Source organism: Callorhinus ursinus, unplaced genomic scaffold (genome assembly GCF_003265705.2).
Source record: "Callorhinus ursinus isolate GAN/ISIS: 27379988/994484 unplaced genomic scaffold, GSC_fseal_2.0 scaffold25, whole genome shotgun sequence".
In the NCBI taxonomy this organism is placed as follows: domain Eukaryota; kingdom Metazoa; phylum Chordata; class Mammalia; order Carnivora; family Otariidae; genus Callorhinus; species Callorhinus ursinus.
In genome coordinates this window covers 1,123,460-1,144,199 of record NW_027397087.1, presented here as the reverse complement: position 1 = coordinate 1,144,199, position 20,740 = coordinate 1,123,460, and the positions used below count along the sequence as shown (strand labels likewise).

The following is a 20,740-nucleotide window of genomic DNA, read 5'->3' as shown; positions in this document are numbered from 1 at the left end:
ACAGTGTGGAGGGTAGATTGGTGGGCAGTTGAGGAGACCAACTGTGAGGCTCTTCCAATAGTCCAAGGAGAAAAGGTTTAGTAGATGAGAGGAGGGGGGCCTTCAGAAAGATGCTTCAAAAATGAACATGATCAATTGTGTGACTGATTTGATGGCGGTGCGGGAGAGGGCAAGTCATGCCGAGAGGGAAGACACTAGGATTGATTTCCAGGCTTGAAGCAATGGTGGGCCATTCAACGAAAAGAGAGAAGAAAAACAGGAAGAGGAAAGGTTTTGAAGGAAAGACATGAATTTGGTTTTGAATAGCATGTTGGGTTTGCTTTGGTGGGAAAATCTTGTGGACAGTTGGAACTGTAGGTCTGAACCTCGGGAGAGACCATGGCTGGAGACATACAGACTTGAGAGTGACCGTCTATGGCTAGGTGAGATCTTCCAAGGAGAGAGCATGGACAGAGGGGAGGGGAGGCCCAGGGAAGCATTCACATGGGAAGAACATAGAACACAAATATCTACAAGGAAGACTGAGAAAGGATGGGCAAAGAGGAAGCCCAGAGAGGAAGGAATCTCTAGAAGCATCTGGGTTAAACAGGGTGGGTTGCAACAGTATAGTTCTTCTGGGGAAAAAGGAACCTCTGGGAGCAGCCTCTGCTGGGGGACGTGTAGTGAATTCAGCTGTGGCACGTTATCCACATACATTTTTATGATGGATTTCAATATGGTTAGTTCTTGTACTGTTGACTTCACACTTGTTCCTTTTCCTTTTAGGTCATTTTGCCCCCTCACCTAGAAAAGATCCGAGACAGACTGGCTGAAAACATTCACGAGCTTTGGGGAATGAATAAAATAGAGCTTGGCTGGACTTTTGGCAAGGTCTGTGTTCCAGTGGCCAGGCTGGGGCAGAGGGCTGGATGGCCTTGTTACCTGGGAGGGTTCTTGAAAGACTCGAATGAGGGAGGGAACCACATGAGCCAAAACTCATTCCTTCTTACTGCCCCCTGTGTAGCTGATGCTCTAAGCCTTGCTCAGTTGTCTGTCTGAGTGCGGTCAAGGGTGCTGGGGAGGCCAGCTCTGCACTGACAGAAGTGGGGGTTCGCCTCCCTTCTTACTCGGAAAGGGTTTCCTCTATTAGGGGAATATTGAGCACAGTCATTTCCCAGGACCTCCTTCAGAACTCTCATTATTCCTTTCCCCTTCAGAAAAAGCTGTCCTCTCTGCATGAGAGGCAAAAACAAACAAACAAACAAAAAAAAACGGCTGATTCATTGTTTTGGATCAGAATTTGTTTGATATGGTTTTCAGATGATCACTAAGATTAACAGACACTCAGAGGAGGTTACAGAATCTCTTGCACTAGAAAGCATTTTTCAAAGAGGATGTAAATTGACTTTGTTCTGTGATTTGTGTAAGGTCATGTATGAAGGCACAAGAATAAGTGAGTTGTGGAGCTTCCTATGACCCTGACACCCTCAAATTACGAATATTCCAGCTTCGTTACTGAAAGGGTCCCTGCACTCTAACACTTACATATTGATAGAGCTACCTTCTACATGACCACCTCTCTGCTGTATGCTTTAATAACACCACAGACCTCTCCTTGGGAGAACTACTCACAATTGCAGTATTATATATTTTTTTATGATTATTTTATTACTGCTCTCTACCCCATTAGACTGTAATCTTTATGGGCCTGGGGCTATCCCAGCTCACCATTGAACTCCTAATGTCTAACTCAGTACCTACCACGTAGGAGACACTTGACAAATGTTTGCTGAATGAATGCATTAATTAATGTCTAGATCTGTACTGTTCAATATTAAGAGTCATGAGCCACAAGCGACTATGGAGCACTTGAAATGAGACTAGTCTGAATTGAAATGTGCTATAATTCTAAAATGCACTGGATTTTGAAGACTTGCTATGAAAAATTAATACAGAATATCTGAAATGATTTCTTAGACTAATGGCTTGTTAAAAAGATAATATTTTTAGACATTGGGTTAAATGAAATATATTATTAAGGTGAACTTCACCTGTTTATCTTTGCTCTTCTCATGTGGCTACTCGAAAATTTGAAATTACAAATGTGCTTCACATTTGTGGCTGACTTTATATTTCTGTTGGACAGTGCTGTCTATTGGACAGATTCTGTAGTCCTTTATGTTCTGAAGACTGCTACCGTGCAGGGGGCATTTTGGTTCCATGAATTTGGGACTGGCAGGAACATGGCTACCATGTATAAAATTGTTTCTCTGCGAGAATATGTTCTGAATGCAGACACTTGAATAGAAACAAACCCACAGGATCGTATGTTTTCACTCATGTGGAATATCAGAAACAGCTCAGAGAATCATAGGGGAAGGGAGAGAAAACTGAATGGGAAGAAATCAGAGAGGGAGACAAACCACAAGAGACTCTTGACTCTGGGAAAGAAACTGAGGGTTGCGGAAAGGGAGATGGGTGGGGGGATGGGATAATTGGGGGTTGGGTATTGAGGGCACGTGATATGAAAAGCACCAGGTGTTATACGCAACTGATGAATCATTGAACACTACATCTGAAAATAATGATGTACCATATATTGGCTAATTGAATTTAAATAAAAAAATTAAAAATAAATCCACAGAGCACAAACCACTGGCAACTCAGGGACTGTGTGTGTCATTGACTAGAGAGGAGATTGTCTATTTGACTATCAGCAAATAACTGTCTTTGTCTTGCCTGATATGTATTGCCTGGGCCATCTTTCAAAGCATGTCCTTTTCTGTTTTTCCAGGGCAGTGCCTGTTGTCAAAACTCATATTTTTCCTTATGTTGTCACCTAGATACGGGACGACAATAAAAGACAACACCCCTGTCTTGTGGAGTTTTCAAAGCTGCCTGAAACTGAGAAGAATTATAACCTACAAATGTCAACTGAAACCTTAAAGTAAGTGTTTAATTGAATTGAATGTGGACTAAACCGTGAGCAGGTGATTTAATGCCTTATAACCATATTGCGAAGGTATGTCTCTTGCCTTGAAACTTGAAAACATGATGCATTCTGATAAACGAGCGGAAATGGTGATTATTCATGCCACAGGAGGATTTAGCATAGTAAGGAACACATCCACCATTGTTATTGATCAACTCAGATGCAGGTGAGGGTTCTTGCTGCCCTGCATCAAGCAGACCCTTTCCTCTCCCTCTGTCACATTATAGAACCCTCCTGGCCCTGGGGTGCCACATTGCTCATGTGAATCCAGCTGCTGAGGAGGATCTCAAGAAGGTCAAATTGCCCAAAAAGTAAGTGATTTTTTTTTTAATGATCGAAGACTTGCATGCTTCAGTCTGAATTTTTTAACTGGGCGGATGGGAGGCCCATGCACAAAGGCAGGTGATGGCCCCATATGCTTGCTAGCACCCGTTGAGGATGCCTCTTCCAGTTTATCGACTGCACTGTAAATTCGAGGCAGAAGTCTGCCAAAGTACAAGTGTTTCCAGGCTTTCCCTCTTTTTGCTCCTTCGGCGAGAACCTACATTGCTATTGTTAGTTCTAAGCCTGGAGATGTGGCTCTCAGAGGGGTACACAGCCTTTGGCCTGTAAGAACACCAGTTGGCCACAGGGGCTTGAGAGTGATTGGTAGCCACAGCAAAGATTCGCTCCTCTGGCATTGGGCCAGCCTGATAAGTCCTTTGTGGAAACGGTTGTCTCTGCCAAGGTTGAATTCAGCCCCTCAATCTGCCCGTGTCCTATTCTCCCTCTCACCTGTACAATCACAGAGAGGCACCCATTCTCACACACTCGGACGCGGGCTCCCTGGCACCTGCACTGGCTCCCTCGCTTGCTCACCCTCCATGCACACACAGGTGTCATAATTACTTCTGAGCCACAGCGGCACCAGCTTTAATCAAATGCCTATCTTCCCCTTCTTCCCTGTGACACTCCCAAGCTGCCAAGTGCCACTCGCAGAGGCAGCTCCAGATGCTGAGAGCGGCACATCTGCGAGGCAGAAGCTGGAGGGGTCACCTGCTGATTAGGCTGCTGGGGTCAGTGCTCAACGGTCAGCCCATGTTGACTCTGCCCAGGAGCTGGCATCCCACGAAGGTGGATCACGGGCAGTATTTAATGCCTGTAGCACCCCCTGCATCTTATGCTGCCCGGCAGTTCCTACATAGACCGAGCCCTGATCTACAAGTCAGCAACATTTGGGTTCTGACTCTGATGTGGGCACTCAGTGGCCCCAGGGCCATGGGTGCCTCCAGACTCCCATTTCCACATAGCTACCGTCAACTACTTTTCTGCAAGTCACTCCGCAGCGTGCCCCGGCCCTCTCCATTCACACAGTGTATCTACCCGGGCTCATACTCAGACTTTTCCCATCTTCACATGAGCTATCAAATTACCTGCCAAATTACACACATTTGAGGCTGTGTTTCCTGGATTGAACAGCATACCATGAAGATCACTCCAACTCACAAATCCTTGGAGGTCGTGATTTTCTTTCTTAAGTCCCAAAGTAAAGGTTTAACTTTCTGAGACTGAGTAATCATTCTCTACTGATTTATAAGAAATCTTTTGGCTCAAGGTCTTGTCCTTGCCAATCTGGTTGTAACCTTTGCTGTTGTGGGAGTTGAAGGGGCTGCACATAACGCTGCAGCACACTGAATGTGCCCCTCGTTGGTCAGGCACACAAGTAGGCTTCTTAGAAATGATGCTGAATTGCTCTGACCATCCACTTTCTGCAACAGTCTGTGGAATCTGTGACACACATTGGCAAAAAGGATGGTGGATGAGGGCTTCATCTAAGGACTTGAAAGAGAGCTGAGCTATCCATTCTGCGAAAGGGTAGAACCTGAGACTGTAGCCTTATTTTCATGGTGTTCTTACCATGTGCTAAGATCTGGAATGGGGGAGTCACAGAGATCTGTTCCAAAAATATATTTTTTTTTAACTTGTAGCTATATGATGTCCAATGGCTACAGGCCAGCCCCTTTGGATCTGTCTGATGTGAAGCTGTTACCTCCTCAAGAAATTTTAGTGGATAAGCTTGCAGAAAATGCACATAACGTTTGGGCCAAAGACAGAATAAAACAAGGATGGACCTATGGCATCCAACAGGTGAGAAGTGCTGAGTCAAGCCTGCTGCAAAAGCTAGAAGATGTGGTCATCCATCAAAATGCCATTTTGCTTTGGTGGGTATTAGATTGGAAGATGGAAGCTGCCCTTGCACTCTATCCCTCGTGCCTCAGCACACTCGTTATTTATAGAATCAGGGGACTGGATGGAATTTTTAATGGTCACATTGACATTAACTCTAGGCGTAATTCCAATTTTGCAGAAATGGATAGGCTTACCTTTCCCTTGTTAGTCTGGTGCACTTACGATCATGTTCCCTTGTATGTGCCCACTGGCTGCATCTTCCCTCATTCCCTGTCTTGCTGTTTGCCTCCTGGAGACCTGAGCTTCCATGCCACTCTGCAAGGCCAGGGTAAGCCTTCCACAAATCAGCATTAGAGGTCAGCAGTGTTTCTGGGATGGTCCCAGGTATCTACCACTGGAGGTGAAAGGGAGGGGAAGGAGAGGGGCAAACCAGCCCACTGAGAAGCCTGTGCCCCTTACTTTAGCCCATTGGGCCAGGACTCCTGGGCAGAGTTCTTGGCTTACACAGCAGACAGCCCAAGAACCAGCAAAGAATTAGGTGGAGTTTAGAGCCAAACCATCTCTCCTTAAAGTAATGCCTCATCTCTTCAAGTACCTGGATTGCTATCAGGGAAGTTCAAGGGTAGTTGTGTGTACACTTGTTTGTTCATGCCTGAGCCTCTAAGAGCTCTGCACACGTCTGGAAACCAAGAAGACCACAGCTATGGAAATCATGGTGGAAAGGGGGAGCAGGAGCTACAAACAGCGTGTCGGGCATACTCGTTTATAGTGACTTAGGACTGCAGTCATTGCTCTTGTCGTCTTAGTCCTCCCTAAGGGGATGAGGAGGACTCCTACAAATGTGTGCCTACTACAATGAAATGGACGCCCCGTGGCTCTGCCACCTTTTCTGATGTTTCTCTGTGAACACAAGTGTTTCTCTACGTTGTTTCTCTGTGGAGAGACTGTTGTGAGGAGACTCTAGCAGTTTAAATCATAGCATGGTCTTCCACAGGGGAATAGTTACATAAATCCCCATCTGCCTTGCCTTGGGAATAGAGGTTTCGAACCAATTTCGTGACACTTCACTTTATTCACAGGCTGGCATTATTAAAATGTGCTTTTTAATGCTAGCTTTGAACATTAGCAAAACCTTTCCATTTATATTCATTTAATCCTGAAGAGAAGTGGTAAATGAGTATATTGCTAAATATCAAGGCACTGGGGGAAGAAGAGCTGGTAGGCTGATACGAGGAAGCCAGGATTGTGGCTGGGACTATGTAAGTGGGACAAGCTCTTGGTAAAGATGAAATGTATTTTCTTAGAACCTCTTTTCTCTGGCTTTACATAGGATTTGAAGAACAAAAGAAATCCCCGGCTGGTGCCATATGCATTACTGGATGAGCGTACCAAGAAGTCCAATAGGGACAGCCTTCGTGAAGCTGTTCGCACATTTGTTGGTTATGGCTATAACATTGAGCCGTCGGACCAAGAACTGGGTAATGAGTTGAGATTGTTCATTCTGGTCCGGGTTGACTAAACTGGTCCTCTTCTGCAGAAATGCTGACTTCGAACAAGTCTAACATGTACTATTAGAAATGATATTGGTACCAAAGAGAACTAAACTCAATGGCATATTTTAACAAGTGAGGGGAGGAGGGAGGAGAACCACGTTTAAACTCTGGGATGAGTTTCTATGGTGAGCACTTCTGTGACCCAATCCCATGGGGAATAAGTGATCCTACAGCTTAGCTGATCTTTTTGGGATATTTGGTCACAAAACCTTTATTTCTCTTACTTACCAAACACGTGAATATCAGCTTACTTTGGGGCCAGGTTGTCTCATCTCTAAATTGAATTCTAGCACTGATTAAAATCACCAGCCCATAATTGATGAACATGTCATGTCATCCCATACCTAAGGCGTACTATAGGCAAATTGGGTGTATTACAAACAGTTAAGAGGATAGATTTGGCATAAGACAGATCTGGGTTCAAATCCTTACTCTCTGCTCAGCTTATTTGCTCTTTGATCTTGAAAAGTAAACCTTTCTGAGCCTCAATTTTTTCATCTGTAAAGTGAAGACAGTATTACCGACCTTATAGGATTGTTGCTATATATAGTTTCTAAAGGATCTACCACAAAGTAATCACTCAGTGAGTGTTAGCTTATATTCTGATTATGATATGATGATAATGGTGATTATTCTATTAGGAACAAAATGACATGTTGGGTAGTGGTAGATCTGTCAGTCTTTGTTGTTGTGAAATTCTTTTGAGGAATGCTACCTAATTATTAAAGGCCTATGTTCTCTCTTTACCTCCTGCACCCTCTGCTCCTCTCCTCACAATAGCTGACCCAGCTGTGGAGAAAGTCAGCATAGACAAGATTCGATTTTTCCGGGTAGAGCGGTCTTATGCAGTGAGATCTGGAAAGTGGTATTTTGAGTTTGAGGTGGTGACCGGAGGAGACATGCGCGTCGGCTGGGCCAGGCCGGGCTGTCGGCCTGACATTGAGCTGGGCGCTGATGACCAAGCCTTTGTGTTCGAAGGCAGCAGGGTGAGTCTGGATATTGTCTGCATGTCCCCAGTCCAAGTTTCTCTGCTCCAAACATTTCCCTGGAAATTGTAAGTACTGAGTGTCTGGATCTCTGGCTTCAAAGTGAGTCACCACCACCACTGGCTAATTTAGATCATCGAGTGATCATGACCTAGCTATGGTCACTTTGCTCTTTGCTCTGATAAAGGAGAGGACTGTGTGCCCGCGTCCTTTCTGTAACCTCCATATCCGTCCTTGTACTTGAGCCCATTGCCTCCATTCCAGAGGAGGGTCACAGAACACACTGCAGCTAGTATGTGCAGAAATCTTGCCACTTTGTCCCAGAGCGAGTTCTGCTTGTTGTCATGGCCAGCTGGGTATTGGGAGACTCCGGCTACCTTTTCTGATAAGCCTGTGTAACTCGGTTTCATTTGTTTTGTGAGCTCGGTCATTCCTCCATGTGAGTTGTCCCTGGTAGAGGGATGAGTACCTTGTAGAAACCAGGTACCACTACCAGTTATGAGAAGTTGCTCATGGAGTCATTTCTTCAGCTGGGTGGGGATTTTTAGGACCTCCACTCCTTTAAGCCCTGGAGTCTTATTTCCTAGGGCCAGCGGTGGCATCAGGGCAGCGGGTATTTTGGACGTACGTGGCAGCCAGGAGATGTGGTTGGCTGTATGATTAACCTGGATGATGCTTCGATGATCTTCACACTGAATGGGGAGCTGCTGATCACCAACAAAGGCTCTGAACTCGCCTTCGCTGATTACGAGATTGAGAATGGTAAATCTGCCACCTTCCCCCACCCCTATTCCAGCTCTGTGAAATGAGGGAAAATCCAGGGAGAGCTGGGTGAGCTCATCTACCTCCTTATTTAGGATGAACCATCCTTTGCATATTTGAAACTCTGGTGGTGTACTATCATTTTTGAAGAGTCAAGACAAATAATGGTGATAGTTGGTATGTACAGCATAAATATAAGTTCTGAACTTATAGATAGATTAAGAAGCTCTCCTTGGGTTCCCTACCCTCTGTGCCTTGGCCTGTTAAGGTTTCCCAGTATTACAAAGGAAATGTTAATTGTGTATGGACTTAGGCCCTGGGAGAATAGAAAAGTCAGTGTCAGTCTGCATGTTTGTGTAATTGAACTTTATGCTTTGATGAGAACCATTGAGACAAAAAAGTTCGACTTAGCTGTTGTTCCCTTGAATGAAATGTAATTTGTTTTGGAATTCAAACATGCTGCGAAACCCAAGCACAGTTGCACTCATTAATGGCCCTGAATAGACGGCAGTCAGGCCAGTGCCTCCAGCTACACAGAGGAGCCATGAGCGTTTCTCATTTCCTGTCCGCATAACTACATTATGTACAAACGTGGTTGGCCACGTATAGGAGAAGGAGCACTGCACTGTGATTCAGCTGACTTGCTCCTGACAGGCTGTGTGGCTCCTAGAGAGTCTTGGCTTGACCTCTCTGGGTTTCACTTCCTTCATCTATACCAGAAAATTAGAGGATGGACCATATAAGTTCCAACATCCTTCTCAGATAGAAAGTTCCAGGGAGATGACTTAATACCCACTGTATGTATGCCCCTATGCTTGATGCTGGCCCTCTCTCTTCTTCATTAGAGACGAGGACGAGGCGGAGTAGTTGAGAAGGCAAGAGCCTGCTCTGGGTCGGCTGACCATGCCTCTGCCCCTCTCTACCTGTGATATCTTGGGTTCACTTTGTTTAACCTTGTCTCCCCACTCTGTAAAGGATTAGGGCTCCTGTTAGCTCTAAATTTCTGAAACTCTACAAAAAGAAACCATTTTCACCTAGCAAGCTAAAAAAGAAAACTACCTAAGCAAGAACAGCAGAAATATGTGTAACTGTATGTATAATAGCATAGATATCCTTTATTGACAGAATTTTTAACTTTATAAATCCTTTTCATGCTTTTTATGGACACCTATCATCCATACCTAACTGTACTCTAAGAGAATTTTTAAGGTTTTTCTACAAGCCACATATTTGGGGAAATAGAAAGGTTGCAAATCAATGTCTTTTCCTAGAAAGACAAGACAACTGAAGCCAGATGGGGTCCTATTTTCATGCCTTCTGCAAAGAATCCTGGTCTCAGACACATGTGGGAAAGACATTACCAGCAGAAAGAATGACTTCTGTGCCACTCAGAGGCACAGCAGATGAAATGTGTAGGACAGGAGGGCGGGATAGAAGAGCCCCCTTCTGACACTGTGCTTGGGAAACCACTGTCTGCCAAGTACCCACCACACACAGTGCTCTCGTCTTGAGGCCAGAAGGAAGAACTAGAAGATCAGGCTCATCCCCAAGGAAAGTAGCTCCCTAGGGAAAAAGAGTCCAATGACCAGGGACCTTCTCCTGGCTCTACTGTGTATGAACCAGGGGGAGATTACTTACCTACGAGGCTTTGGCCCCACATAAGGAAGAGCTAAGAATCTTGTCTGTTGTGCAGAATTATGATAACTCTGTAAAGTCCAAAGCCTTGTTCCTCAAAGGGTAGCCCATGTGTGAGAAATGCAGGATCTCAGGCCCCCATGCCAAACTGCTGACAACATACTCCAGTGGTTTGCACATTAAGACATGAGAAACAGTGGTCCAAAGTATATATAAATGGCAAGCAATAGCAATGCAAAGAGGCTCCTTTTCTTGTTGTAAAAATAAATAACACACAAATATGAAAAGAGAACTCATAACACAATGTGGTATGTTAGAAATGGCAAATGAGGAATACAGAAAGGAAATTCTAGAAATACGGGCTTGGAACTAAATGTGAAATAAAGAATCTGAGAAGTCCACCCCTAAGAAGCAGGGTATTCCCTTCTGGGGGTATAACTACAGTAAGAATAATAGTGTATGAGAAGGGTGAGTAGTAGTGTGGAATCGGGAAAAGGCAGGAAAGGGTGCGAGAGTCTGGAAGATTTATGCATTGAATTTATGGAAGACAAAGCCGTGAAGATAGAGAAGGTGCAGGTGACAGCCTCAAATACCAAGACTCAGTCTTTTCACTCAAGAAATTTGTGTTGTCTAACCTGGGCCAAGCGCCCTTGGACTTGACTCTGGGACATGGGAGCTGTTGTAGGGTTTGAGCAGAATACTATAAAGAAGAGGGATGTTTTATGGTAACTGTGCTTTTCATTACAGTCTGTGTTGTAATGAAAGAAATGCCTCCTAGACCTCTTGTCTATGGGGACATGATCTGACCTTCAGAATAGCAAAGTCTATTATTAGTGAGCTGTTTTATAATAGAACTGTACCGTATTATGTTAACATATTATGCTATAATATTGTACTGCAATTTAATAATACAGAGACAAGATAAATGGAAGGCTCTTTCTGTTCTGTGATGGCTCAGGAGTCTGCAGAAGGACAGTTGAAAGGAAGTCAACATGCCATTCTTTGATAACAATAACCCAGAGGCCTGGAATAGCCCTCTAGCCACTCTCTGCTCTCTGCGTAAGGTGGAAAGTGGCAGCAATTCTTGCCTTGAGCTGTTATGAAAAGCAGCTGTTGAAAATCATTTTGTGCACAGTAGCCCCCATAAAGCAGAATCTCATCTAGGCTTGTGTTCTGGTTGCCAGCGTCCCAGCCTGGATTCAGGCCATTCCCCCAGTGGAAGTGATGCTGGTGGGAAGTTCCTAGTCCTTTGGGGGAAGGGATGGGGACAGGCATTCCAATGCATGACTTTTCCCCTGGGTTATTTCTAAATTGTTATCTCCATCCTCTTCAGCATCATAGTTGATACACTCTTATCTGCCTCATTAGGAGTGTCCTAATCATTGTTCCCTACTCAGACCCTGGCCTGGACCATCACAGTTCTCTGTGTTGTCACCTCATAGCATCTGGAAGCTCAGAAGCTTCCCTGGTGAAACTTTTGCTATTAGTCTTCTTTTTTATTTAAGGAAAGGAAGATACATGGGGCATCTGGGTGGCTCAGTTAAGTGGCTGCCTTCGGCTCAGGTCATGATCCTGGAGTCCCCGGATCGAGTCCCGCCTCGAGCTCCCTGCTCAGCGGGGAGTCTGCCTCTCCCTCTGATGTGCTCTCTCTCTCTCTCTCTCTCATACTCTCTCAAATAAATAAAATATAAAAAAAGGAAAGGAAGATACAATTCTGAACGTCCTGTTAGGCGGAGCGCGGCTTTCCTGCAGTCTCCCGGGCCGCCTCCCTGCCAGGCGCTCCCCGCTCCCTGGGGAGACAAAGTGCTCCGCTGCAGCTTTGCTGTCTGCAGGGGGGGGGGGGCCTCTGGGCTGTTCCTCCCAGGGGCTCGTCAGGGCTTTGCAGATCCCCCAGCTCTGCTGGCAGCTCCTCTGTAGGTGGCAGATGAAACGCATTTGCAGGAGGTGTCACTGCCATCTGCAAGCAAACCACACAGGTCCCAAGGGTCCCCCGCCATTCTCACTTCAGATGGGTGCTAAGGTGCGCAAAGCAGCTGGAGCCAGGCAGTGCAGCCCCTCATATCAGGTGCTGGCTACAAGGCTCCTGACGACCTCCGTGCTGCCCCTGAACTCCATCTTCCTGAGGCCTAGTGAGAAATGAAAATGGGGAGAGCACGTGCTACCGGAGGGAGACCCTCAGAAACGCCCGGGCAATGGCCTGGGCACTCCTCTAACCACCACTCTCCAAGATCTCAGTTGTTCCTTTACCAGTAATGAGCTGCTCTCATGTCTTTCCGCAGCTTGAAATGGATTAACAAAGGGTCCCTGGTTTAGATTTTCTAGGGAATGAGGTGTTTTTGTTTTTTTTTCCCCAAGCTCCTGAATTAGAAAAAGATGGCCCCCTGGCTCTCCCTGTTCCTAATCACCCTTATCTATCAGGCAGAGTTGGAAAGTTACATGAAAGTTTAATGCCTCAAGAAAGAAACTTTTAGAAATTGAAAGATCATAAGCTAGATCCTCTCAGCCAGGTGGAGCGAGCTGATTCAATATATCTTGGTACCAAATATTCTTCCCCGGGAGAAAGTGCTGACACCTTATGAGGATTTATCTTTGCTCTTGGTCCTTTCTTGGTTTTCTCTTTTCTGATCCAGGCTTTGGATTTAGCTTCTTTTCAGCTGTTTTACAGAGCTGTCCCAGCTGTGCCCGCCCAGTCCCAGGCAGTGTTGGACAATCTTTCCCCCACAGCTATCCCATCTGTAGCTGGTGCAGCCCCGCCTCCTCTCAGGCTCTGTTCTGCTCTCCCCTGCCCCTGTCCTGTAGGGATAGCACTTGACTCTATAATGAGTGCAGTCCTCTGTCCCGGGACATGACTGCTATTTAAAGCTGGGGCATTCATCCCCTGGAACATTCACCCCTTCTCTTGCACACCGACTGGCAGCTGGGTCTATGAGTCAGAGTATGTGGGATCTTGTCCCATTTTGCTACTTGCCCTTCTCATGACCTTGGTCAGGTCCATTAGCTCCTCAGGTCTTCAGTTCTGTCCTCAATGAAGTACTGTCCACTTTGCTGGTAGCTTAGGAATGAAGAGGAGCCCAAGTCCCTTAGAAAAAAGGCTTCCCACATATATTACCTGTTTTCCTTCTGCATGTGTCTTACGTCACCAAGGGGGCTGTGACTAGGAAGTTATTGGTGTGACTTGAGTTATTCAGAAGTCCTCATCTCGGCTTCTTCCCACTCGGGCTTTTGTGCCTACTGCTCGTGCATTCCACCACCCAAGTCAGTAGAGAAGAAGAAAGGAGAAGACCGATGCTCTTAAGAGGTCCTTTCTCTGCTCACATCAGGGCGACACTGCTTTGTGATCCTGGCTCCATGTTACGGCTACTATGGTGGCAGTGTTCTGAGTTGTGTTAGCCCCTTTAGCAGAAGCCAAAATGCAGTCTTGGGAGTAGCGATGCTTTACAGCAGAACATTCACTCCTCACTATTCCATTTTTGTCCCTGTTTGTAGAAGTGCCTTGGGATCAGGATAGTTTCCTTCCTTTACATCTTCTCGTAGTGCATTGCAGAGCCCTCTGTCCCAGTGGGGACCCAAGAAATGTTGCTAACCAGCAATGCTCATTCCAACACCAGTATCAGATTTCCAAGGGTCCCTTACTTATAAAAACTCCCTGTCTGCAGAAAGGAGATCCTTTCCTCTATCACAGTCCCTGGCACAAAACTCCCAGAAGCCCAGCACCGCTCTGGAGGCTGCGTGAAGGGGTGCTTATCTGAGCTGTCCATCTACTTGCCCGAGGGCTAGGCCACCCGCTACTCTCAGTCCTCGGTGTGTCTGAGCGGAGGCTCTCTGAATAAACATCACCCTCATTGTGCTAGCATTGCATTAAAGCTCTCTTATTTGAAATGATACCAGTTGGTATCAAATAGTGTCCTAAATGAGTTTGACGGTTTCTGGAAGCAACCAACTTAGCTTCCGAGCGATTTACTTTTCACTTCTGTGCTTCATCTACATAGAAACTTTGTGGCTCGGGTAATGGTATATCAGCACTACCTCTAGGAAGAGTGGATTTTGTCCTTGGTTTCTATAGACAAAAAAGCTTGCTGTTGAATATAAATTCTCCCAAAGGTAGCCTTTAAATTTCCCCTTAAATAAACATTCCCATCTTAGGAGTGACACCAGTTGACTTTGTGGGGGCTCCAGCCCATGCTTAAGCCACTGGCCTCAGAGCCCTTCCTCTCCTTTCAAATGCTCTCGCGATGCCTGCCTCCTACACCCTCCTACACCCTCCCTCCTGCACCCGCCCACCCACCCTACACCAAGCTTAGTGCTTGCCCGGCTCTGCTGATGTGTCGGTCCACAATTATGATTTGTAAATATCCTGCAAACAGTTTGAACTTCTGCTCTGGAATATTCTGCCTGGCAGGTTATTAATATGACGAGATGCAGGCGTAAGCTTGGAAAGAGACCGTAAGTGCAGGAGGGGAGGGAGGAACTACCCACGGCTCTTGCTGGGAAATCTCACCTTCTGCTTGGGGCGTGGGGGCGCAATGCGGGCTCAGGGCCTGGCAGTTTGTCAACAGTATTTTGTAACGCCCCAGAGTCAGTGTTCAGAATCAGACTCAAAACAGGAAGTACCCTCAGACCACCCATTTCACTGGGGAAGAGGCTGAGACAGGCTGTTTGTACCAAGTCCTTCTTTAGGATCCTTGGGTTGTTTTGTTCTTGGCAGCGTTTAAAATTTCCCAGGGCCTAACGTCAGTTTTAACGAAAACAGAGATAAAGAATTTTATTTATCCTCTTACTGATTTTTACTCTTCCAGCTGATATGTATATACACCCAGAGAATAATCTCAGTTGGATGGTTGTTTCTCCCCCAAATCATGTTGAACCAAAGTCAGTTCTTTTCCCCAGACACCAATGGCAGCCATAGATTCCATGTGACCTCCTGTTGAGTCTGTGTGCCAGCCAAAGGACGGTGTCCCATCTTTCCTCCTGGACTCAGAGCTGTGAAGAAAGCCAAGGTCTGACTTGCTCACAGCTTCCTGCAATGGTCCTATAGGCTGAAGCAGGCTCTCTTGCACCATTCTGCAGGCTTTGTGCCCATCTGCTCTCTCGGACTGTCTCAGATCGGCCGCATGAATCTCGGGATGGATGCCAGTACCTTCAAGTTTTATACCATGTGCGGCCTCCAAGAGGGCTTTGAGCCTTTTGCTGTCAACATGAACCGCGATGTGGCGATGTGGTTCAGCAAGCGCCTCCCGACGTTTGTCAACGTGCCAAAGGATCATCCCCATATAGAGGTAAGGTTACACCTCATGGGTGGCCCTGGCGGGGCAGGTGGGCCAAGGCACTAAGCTCCTGCTAATGCTCCTGTCAACAGGCAGCTGCTTATCTAAGTCCATGCCCGGGCTGCCTCCCTCCTGCCACCTCACTGGCCCTCAGAGCCATAATCGTGGGCATGTTTATTGGGGCAGCTCAAGGGCATCTTGCAAATGGCACCCACCGTGCAGAGACATTCTTGCAGATCAGTCCCCGGGCCTTAGGGCCACTGTGTTTCCTCCAGATGTTTCTGTACTGTTATGGCCATATGAGTACAGTGTCCCAAGACCTTAAATGTTGTTTTCCTGAAAAAATTCAGTACCTCTACTCAAGATGATATGTCCCAGACCTAGTTCTAAGCTCATAACATGGTGTCTTGTAGGTCCTATATATTTCTACAGAATTACTTCCAGCATTTTAAGCTAACATGTAGCCATTGACTATGATACCCTCATCTTGTAGGAGGGAGCTCAGAGGAGCCAGAAATTGTAAGGAGCCTGATATGGGTGCTGGTTCTCCATCTGCTTGCCTCTCTTTGCCGGCGCCCGCCATGGTTTGATTCATGGGAGGGTCAGGGAGTGGGGGGGTGGCTAACGGAAAGTCAGGCAGATCAGCAACCTTGAAGCATGAGACGCAGTGGCTTGCTTTCACCTGACGGTAAGTTCCCTTAACTCACCTTCCAGTGTAAATCCAACAAGCACCAACTCTTAATCCTTTCCTTTTCCCCATAGTCTTAAATAGTAGAGACTTTTATATATGATTCTTACCTGATCAGCACTTTTTTTAAAGATTTTATTTATTTGACACAGAGAGAGTCACAGCGAGAGAGGGAACACAAGCAGGGGTAGTGGGAGAGGGAGAAGCAGGCTTCCCGCTGAGCAGGGAGCCCGAAGCAGGGCTCCATCCCAGGACCCTGGGACCATGACCTGAGCTGAAGGCAGACGCTTAATGACTGAGCCATCCAGGCGCCCCTGATCAGCACTTTAGAAAGCTGGCTCATAAACTTTTAGAGGTCGGGAACCCCTTTGACAAACTGATGGAATCTGGAGACCCTGTTAGAAAAATAGACACACCACACAAAAATGGGTAAGCCCACTCAGAGACCCCAGGATAGGAACTGTTCTCTAGAACGTAGGGGGATACTTAGACCATAAGAAAATTATTAGTATAAGTCTTACTTTACTTCCTCTGCTCCCGCCTCCCCCCCCCCACACACACACGTTTAAAAAACCCAGTTTTGCTCTTTCCTCCTCCAGCCCCATCCCTTGCAGTGCTATGCGCTGGCACTGGGAATTTCCCTGGTATTCAGAGGTCCCTCAACCCTCAGGCTGTGACTGTGGTGGGGCTGGGAAATGTGCCAGGTGGGAGATGATCCCTCGAAGGGAGCCATGATGTCTCTCCTGGAGCTTTGGGCTTTCTGCTGTCTTTTTCCTTAAATAGTCTCTTGCCCACTGACAGGGGAAATCTTTGGAAACATTTTCTCCTTTAGCCACCTGCCCCTGACCTGAAAGATCATCTTTGGCAGATGCTATGCTGCATCATCCAGATACCACCCCCTCTGTTACACCTGTTCTCCACCCTTGATCTTGCAGAAAACCTAGTGGGCGTGCTCTGAAATCCCTAATTTCTCCAGCCAGAGGCAGATCTGTTATTTTCTGTGGAACAGGATCCAAGTAACAGTGAAAGTAACAGTTTGGTTATCACTGGGGACAACTTTTATAGCTCACAGAAAGCCATGACATATGGAATAGCAATGAGGGAAGCAGCGATAAGGTCAAGATCAGGCCCTTGGGTGTGTCAGGTAAGGAGCCTTGGTGTTTCCAGGTCATGAGGATCGATGGCACCATGGACAGCCCTCCATGCCTCAAGGTGACCCACAAGACATTCGGCACACAGAACAGCAATGCCAACATGATCTACTGCCGCTTGAGCATGCCCGTCGAGTGCCACTCCTCCTTCAGCCACAGCCCCTGTCTGGACAGCGACGCTTTCCAGAAAAGGTGAGGGCGAGGCCCCCCACTCTCAGACATGCTCCTCATGTGTGCCCTGAAGTTGAATTTCCGTCTCTCTGTTTCTTACTCTGCCTTCGCACGAGTTGGTAGGGCTCCCTCTGCTTTCAGCCAGGTAAAGAAACCAGAATGTGTGTGTACACATGTGTGTGCATACACATGCATGTGGGTGTTGGTGCAAGGCGTAATTAGGGGACCAGTCAAGCCAAACAGGGTCACGTCTAATGGAAACGTTTCTGCTCTTCTTGAGCTCTCTGGGTCCTTAGCCTCCTTGCAGCCTACATATCCGGTGTTTCTGGAGTAAAAGGAATATAGGTGCATTAGATGGTGCAATTGTTGTTGCCTTTGTGTGCAATTAAAAGCCTCTAGAGGCAAACTGTGCCTTCTTTATGTAACTATGGCCAGGGTCCAACCCTGCAGCTGTGTAACTTATGAGTGACTAGGACTTCTTCCTTTCCTAATAGGGCATACGTTCCTTGCTCTCTTTCTTTCCTTTAATGTCTATTTCTAATCATCGGTGTATGTCTGCCCCTCTGGAGCTCTCGTGTCTGGGTTTCCTCTAGACTTTCACTCTCTACGTGGCTTTTAACAAGTACAGCTGCTTGAAAGAACAGGATGGGGTATTCAGAGGTATCCCTGCCTACATTATTTCGATCTTCCCTACCTCCCCCTAGCTCTGACTTACCAGCTGGGCTGAGAGACGGGATGGGAGTCACAGCCTTGGCTTGTGGTGGCAGATTACAAATGCCCACGTCCCAAGAGCAATTGGGGCCATTCATGTATATCTAAATAAAACTATTTAGAAAATAGTTTTCTAAACTTGCCATCATCATTAAAGGTAGATCGGTTGCCTGTCAGAGTTGTGGAATTCTCTACACAGCCAAATAACTAAAACATGGATTATCTTCCCCCTCCCCAAATCCCGCCCCAGGAAACAGATGCAAGAAATACTCTCTCATACAACAACAGTAAGTAAATGTGCTCAATTACGGTTTTAATTATTTGATTCTTTGTTGTGCCTGGTAATATGCCCCTTACAGCAAAGATCTGTCTAGAGATCCTGTTCAATTGCCGATTACTGTGTCTTTTAATATCTATCTTGATGCTTCAGAACACATGTCCAACATTTCTCAAATGGGGAAAAGAAAGACAGTTACTCAGTACAAAGCAGAAGCTCCACCTGGAGCTCCTAATTGGGCACCAGTCTGTACTTGTGCCCATTGGCCTCCAGGGACCAGCACTGCCTTTCTGACTGAAATGAACATAGGGTGGGGGGGAGGCTCTTTCATTTAATCCTTTTGTTTGTTCTTTTATGTAAACTTCTGTGAATCAACTCTCCCATCTCTCTGAGTAGTGCCAGGAATAATGTTGAAAGCAATCAAGTGAGAAGCAGGAGCAGGGAAGAGTCCAGATGATGGAAGCTAATTTTGGTCCCTTTTCTCTAGCTAGACAATTGTCAGAAAGCAACACCTGCTAATTACTTTATTTCCCTCATCCTTCTTGAGCACCTGACCAAAAAAAAAAGTCTTTGGAAGAAATGCATGTCACCCCTTCTGTAAAGTTATCCTGCAGTCCTGAGGTGGTGGGTTAACCATGATCAGGAATAACACTGTTGCTACAGCAGGTCACACACTTACTGTGTACAGGGCATCACCTTCCCACCGCACTCCCACAGCAGCCCCATGAGATGGACAATATGATGCACTCTGAAACACAGGACAAGTGACCTGCCCAAGGTCACCCAGTTAATAGCTGCCAGGGGCAGGATTCAAGCCCCAGTTTGTCCAGCTGACCCTTTTATCTCCTAATCAACAAAATACAACAGACTACGCATAAAAGTAACTTCACCGAGAATAGATGTGCTCGATTTCGTAAAGAAAACGATGAAGCAGTCCCTTATGTCAGTGCTTTAGCTGTGAGCTTAGCATAGTGGGACACTGCACAGATCGTAACCATGCCCACTGAGAACTACTCTAGTTCTCAACGCAGGCTGTCCTTGAGCCCAGTGGCCACACGCAGCACCTTTGGCCACGATGTGGGGTTTTTCTTTTGCAGTGTCTTTTTCACGACTTTTAAAATAACAACAAACACTTGGCACTTCCCTGTAGAAGTGGAAAGTGTAGCAGAAGTCCCCCTGCCCTGTCTCTGAGGGCAAGGGCTGTGCCCAGGAGAGGATGAGGGTTCTGTGCTGGCCATTCTGCACCGCAGCCCCCTGACTGCATCAGTAGCATCTCTGGGCAAAGGGTAGTAGACAAAGTACTCAAATGTCTCCATGCTAAAGCACCACAGAAAAGGGCAGAATAAGGAAGCCAGATTCTCTAGTCAGCCCATCCTAAGTCTGGAGTGCAGCACAGTTCAGCTCTAGAGCAGTGTGTGCTTTTTGAGAAAAGAGGGCCAGGTGGGCTCCTATATTGGGTCTGTCAGGTCTGGCCCCCCAAGCTGGGGGCCACTCACTCCCCTCTGCGGTCTCTCCCCAGCAGTGTTACTACGCAATCCGCATCTTTGCTGGACAGGACCCCTCCTGTGTCTGGGTCGGATGGGTGACACCAGACTATCACTTATACAGTGAGAAGTTTGACCTGAATAAAAACTGTACGGTGACTGTTACCCTAGGGGATGAAAGAGGCCGGGTCCACGAAAGGTAAGGGGGCTCCCAAGGGGCGGGGTCAGCCACCAGGCTCCTCACTTCCCCTCACTCCCAAGCTGTCTTCTTTCCCCTTCCGCCCAACACCCCAAAAGAAGGAAGCATCCCAGGGTCTATGAAAAAGAAAAAGTGAGGCACAGATTTAAAAATCCTTCGCCAGACAAGGAGTACTAATGGTAGAAGTGTTATTAGTGAAAATCGAGGGTAATTTCATCACATGTATAAGACATGGCCCAGGGATGGGAGATGCAGATGGACAATTGGGACTCTGTGCTCCTTCTCAGACACTTCTCTGTGGGTTCTAGGTAAGCCTCAATTTCAACAACATCAAAGTTAAGACAGAAAAATCCCTGGGTGCCTGAAAGAAATTGATTCAGAAGAAATAAAAAGGTGCACCACATCACATAGCAACTGATTGACTCCGAACTCTTCATCCTAAGGATGTAAGGTGTCTGAAAGCATAAAGAACATAAAAGAGAGACAGCAGACTCATGAATAATAACCACTGAGAGAAATTAGGGATCTTTTGGGAAAGCATGTCTTAGGTATACCCATGCCTTCCCCCTGGTCCACTGAGTTGGGAAGGGTGGGGCGTGGAGATTGTCATCAGAGAAAGAATCTCTGGCCAGTGGTCCCCCAAAGGTGACCCAGGAGACCAGGCCTTGTGTCTACCCATGGGATACTTAATAGAGTCTTTCCCAAATGGACATGTTTGG

General features: G+C 46.5%; 1 protein-coding gene across 1 annotated transcript in view; it reads left to right on the top strand.

The window, feature by feature from the left end:
* The window catches only part of RYR3 (ryanodine receptor 3), a 518,087-nt gene that overhangs the window by 313,253 nt on the left and 184,094 nt on the right, over positions 1 to 20,740 (top strand). The window contains exons 21-31 of the mRNA XM_073877464.1: positions 766 to 870; positions 2,823 to 2,926; positions 3,199 to 3,282; positions 4,939 to 5,098; positions 6,471 to 6,618; positions 7,474 to 7,679; positions 8,267 to 8,441; positions 15,144 to 15,352; positions 17,196 to 17,371; positions 18,312 to 18,348; positions 19,858 to 20,021. Of these exons, the coding sequence (XP_073733565.1) occupies positions 766 to 870; positions 2,823 to 2,926; positions 3,199 to 3,282; positions 4,939 to 5,098; positions 6,471 to 6,618; positions 7,474 to 7,679; positions 8,267 to 8,441; positions 15,144 to 15,352; positions 17,196 to 17,371; positions 18,312 to 18,348; positions 19,858 to 20,021 (1,568 nt within the window). The remainder of the gene's footprint in view (positions 1 to 765; positions 871 to 2,822; positions 2,927 to 3,198; positions 3,283 to 4,938; positions 5,099 to 6,470; positions 6,619 to 7,473; positions 7,680 to 8,266; positions 8,442 to 15,143; positions 15,353 to 17,195; positions 17,372 to 18,311; positions 18,349 to 19,857; positions 20,022 to 20,740) is intronic.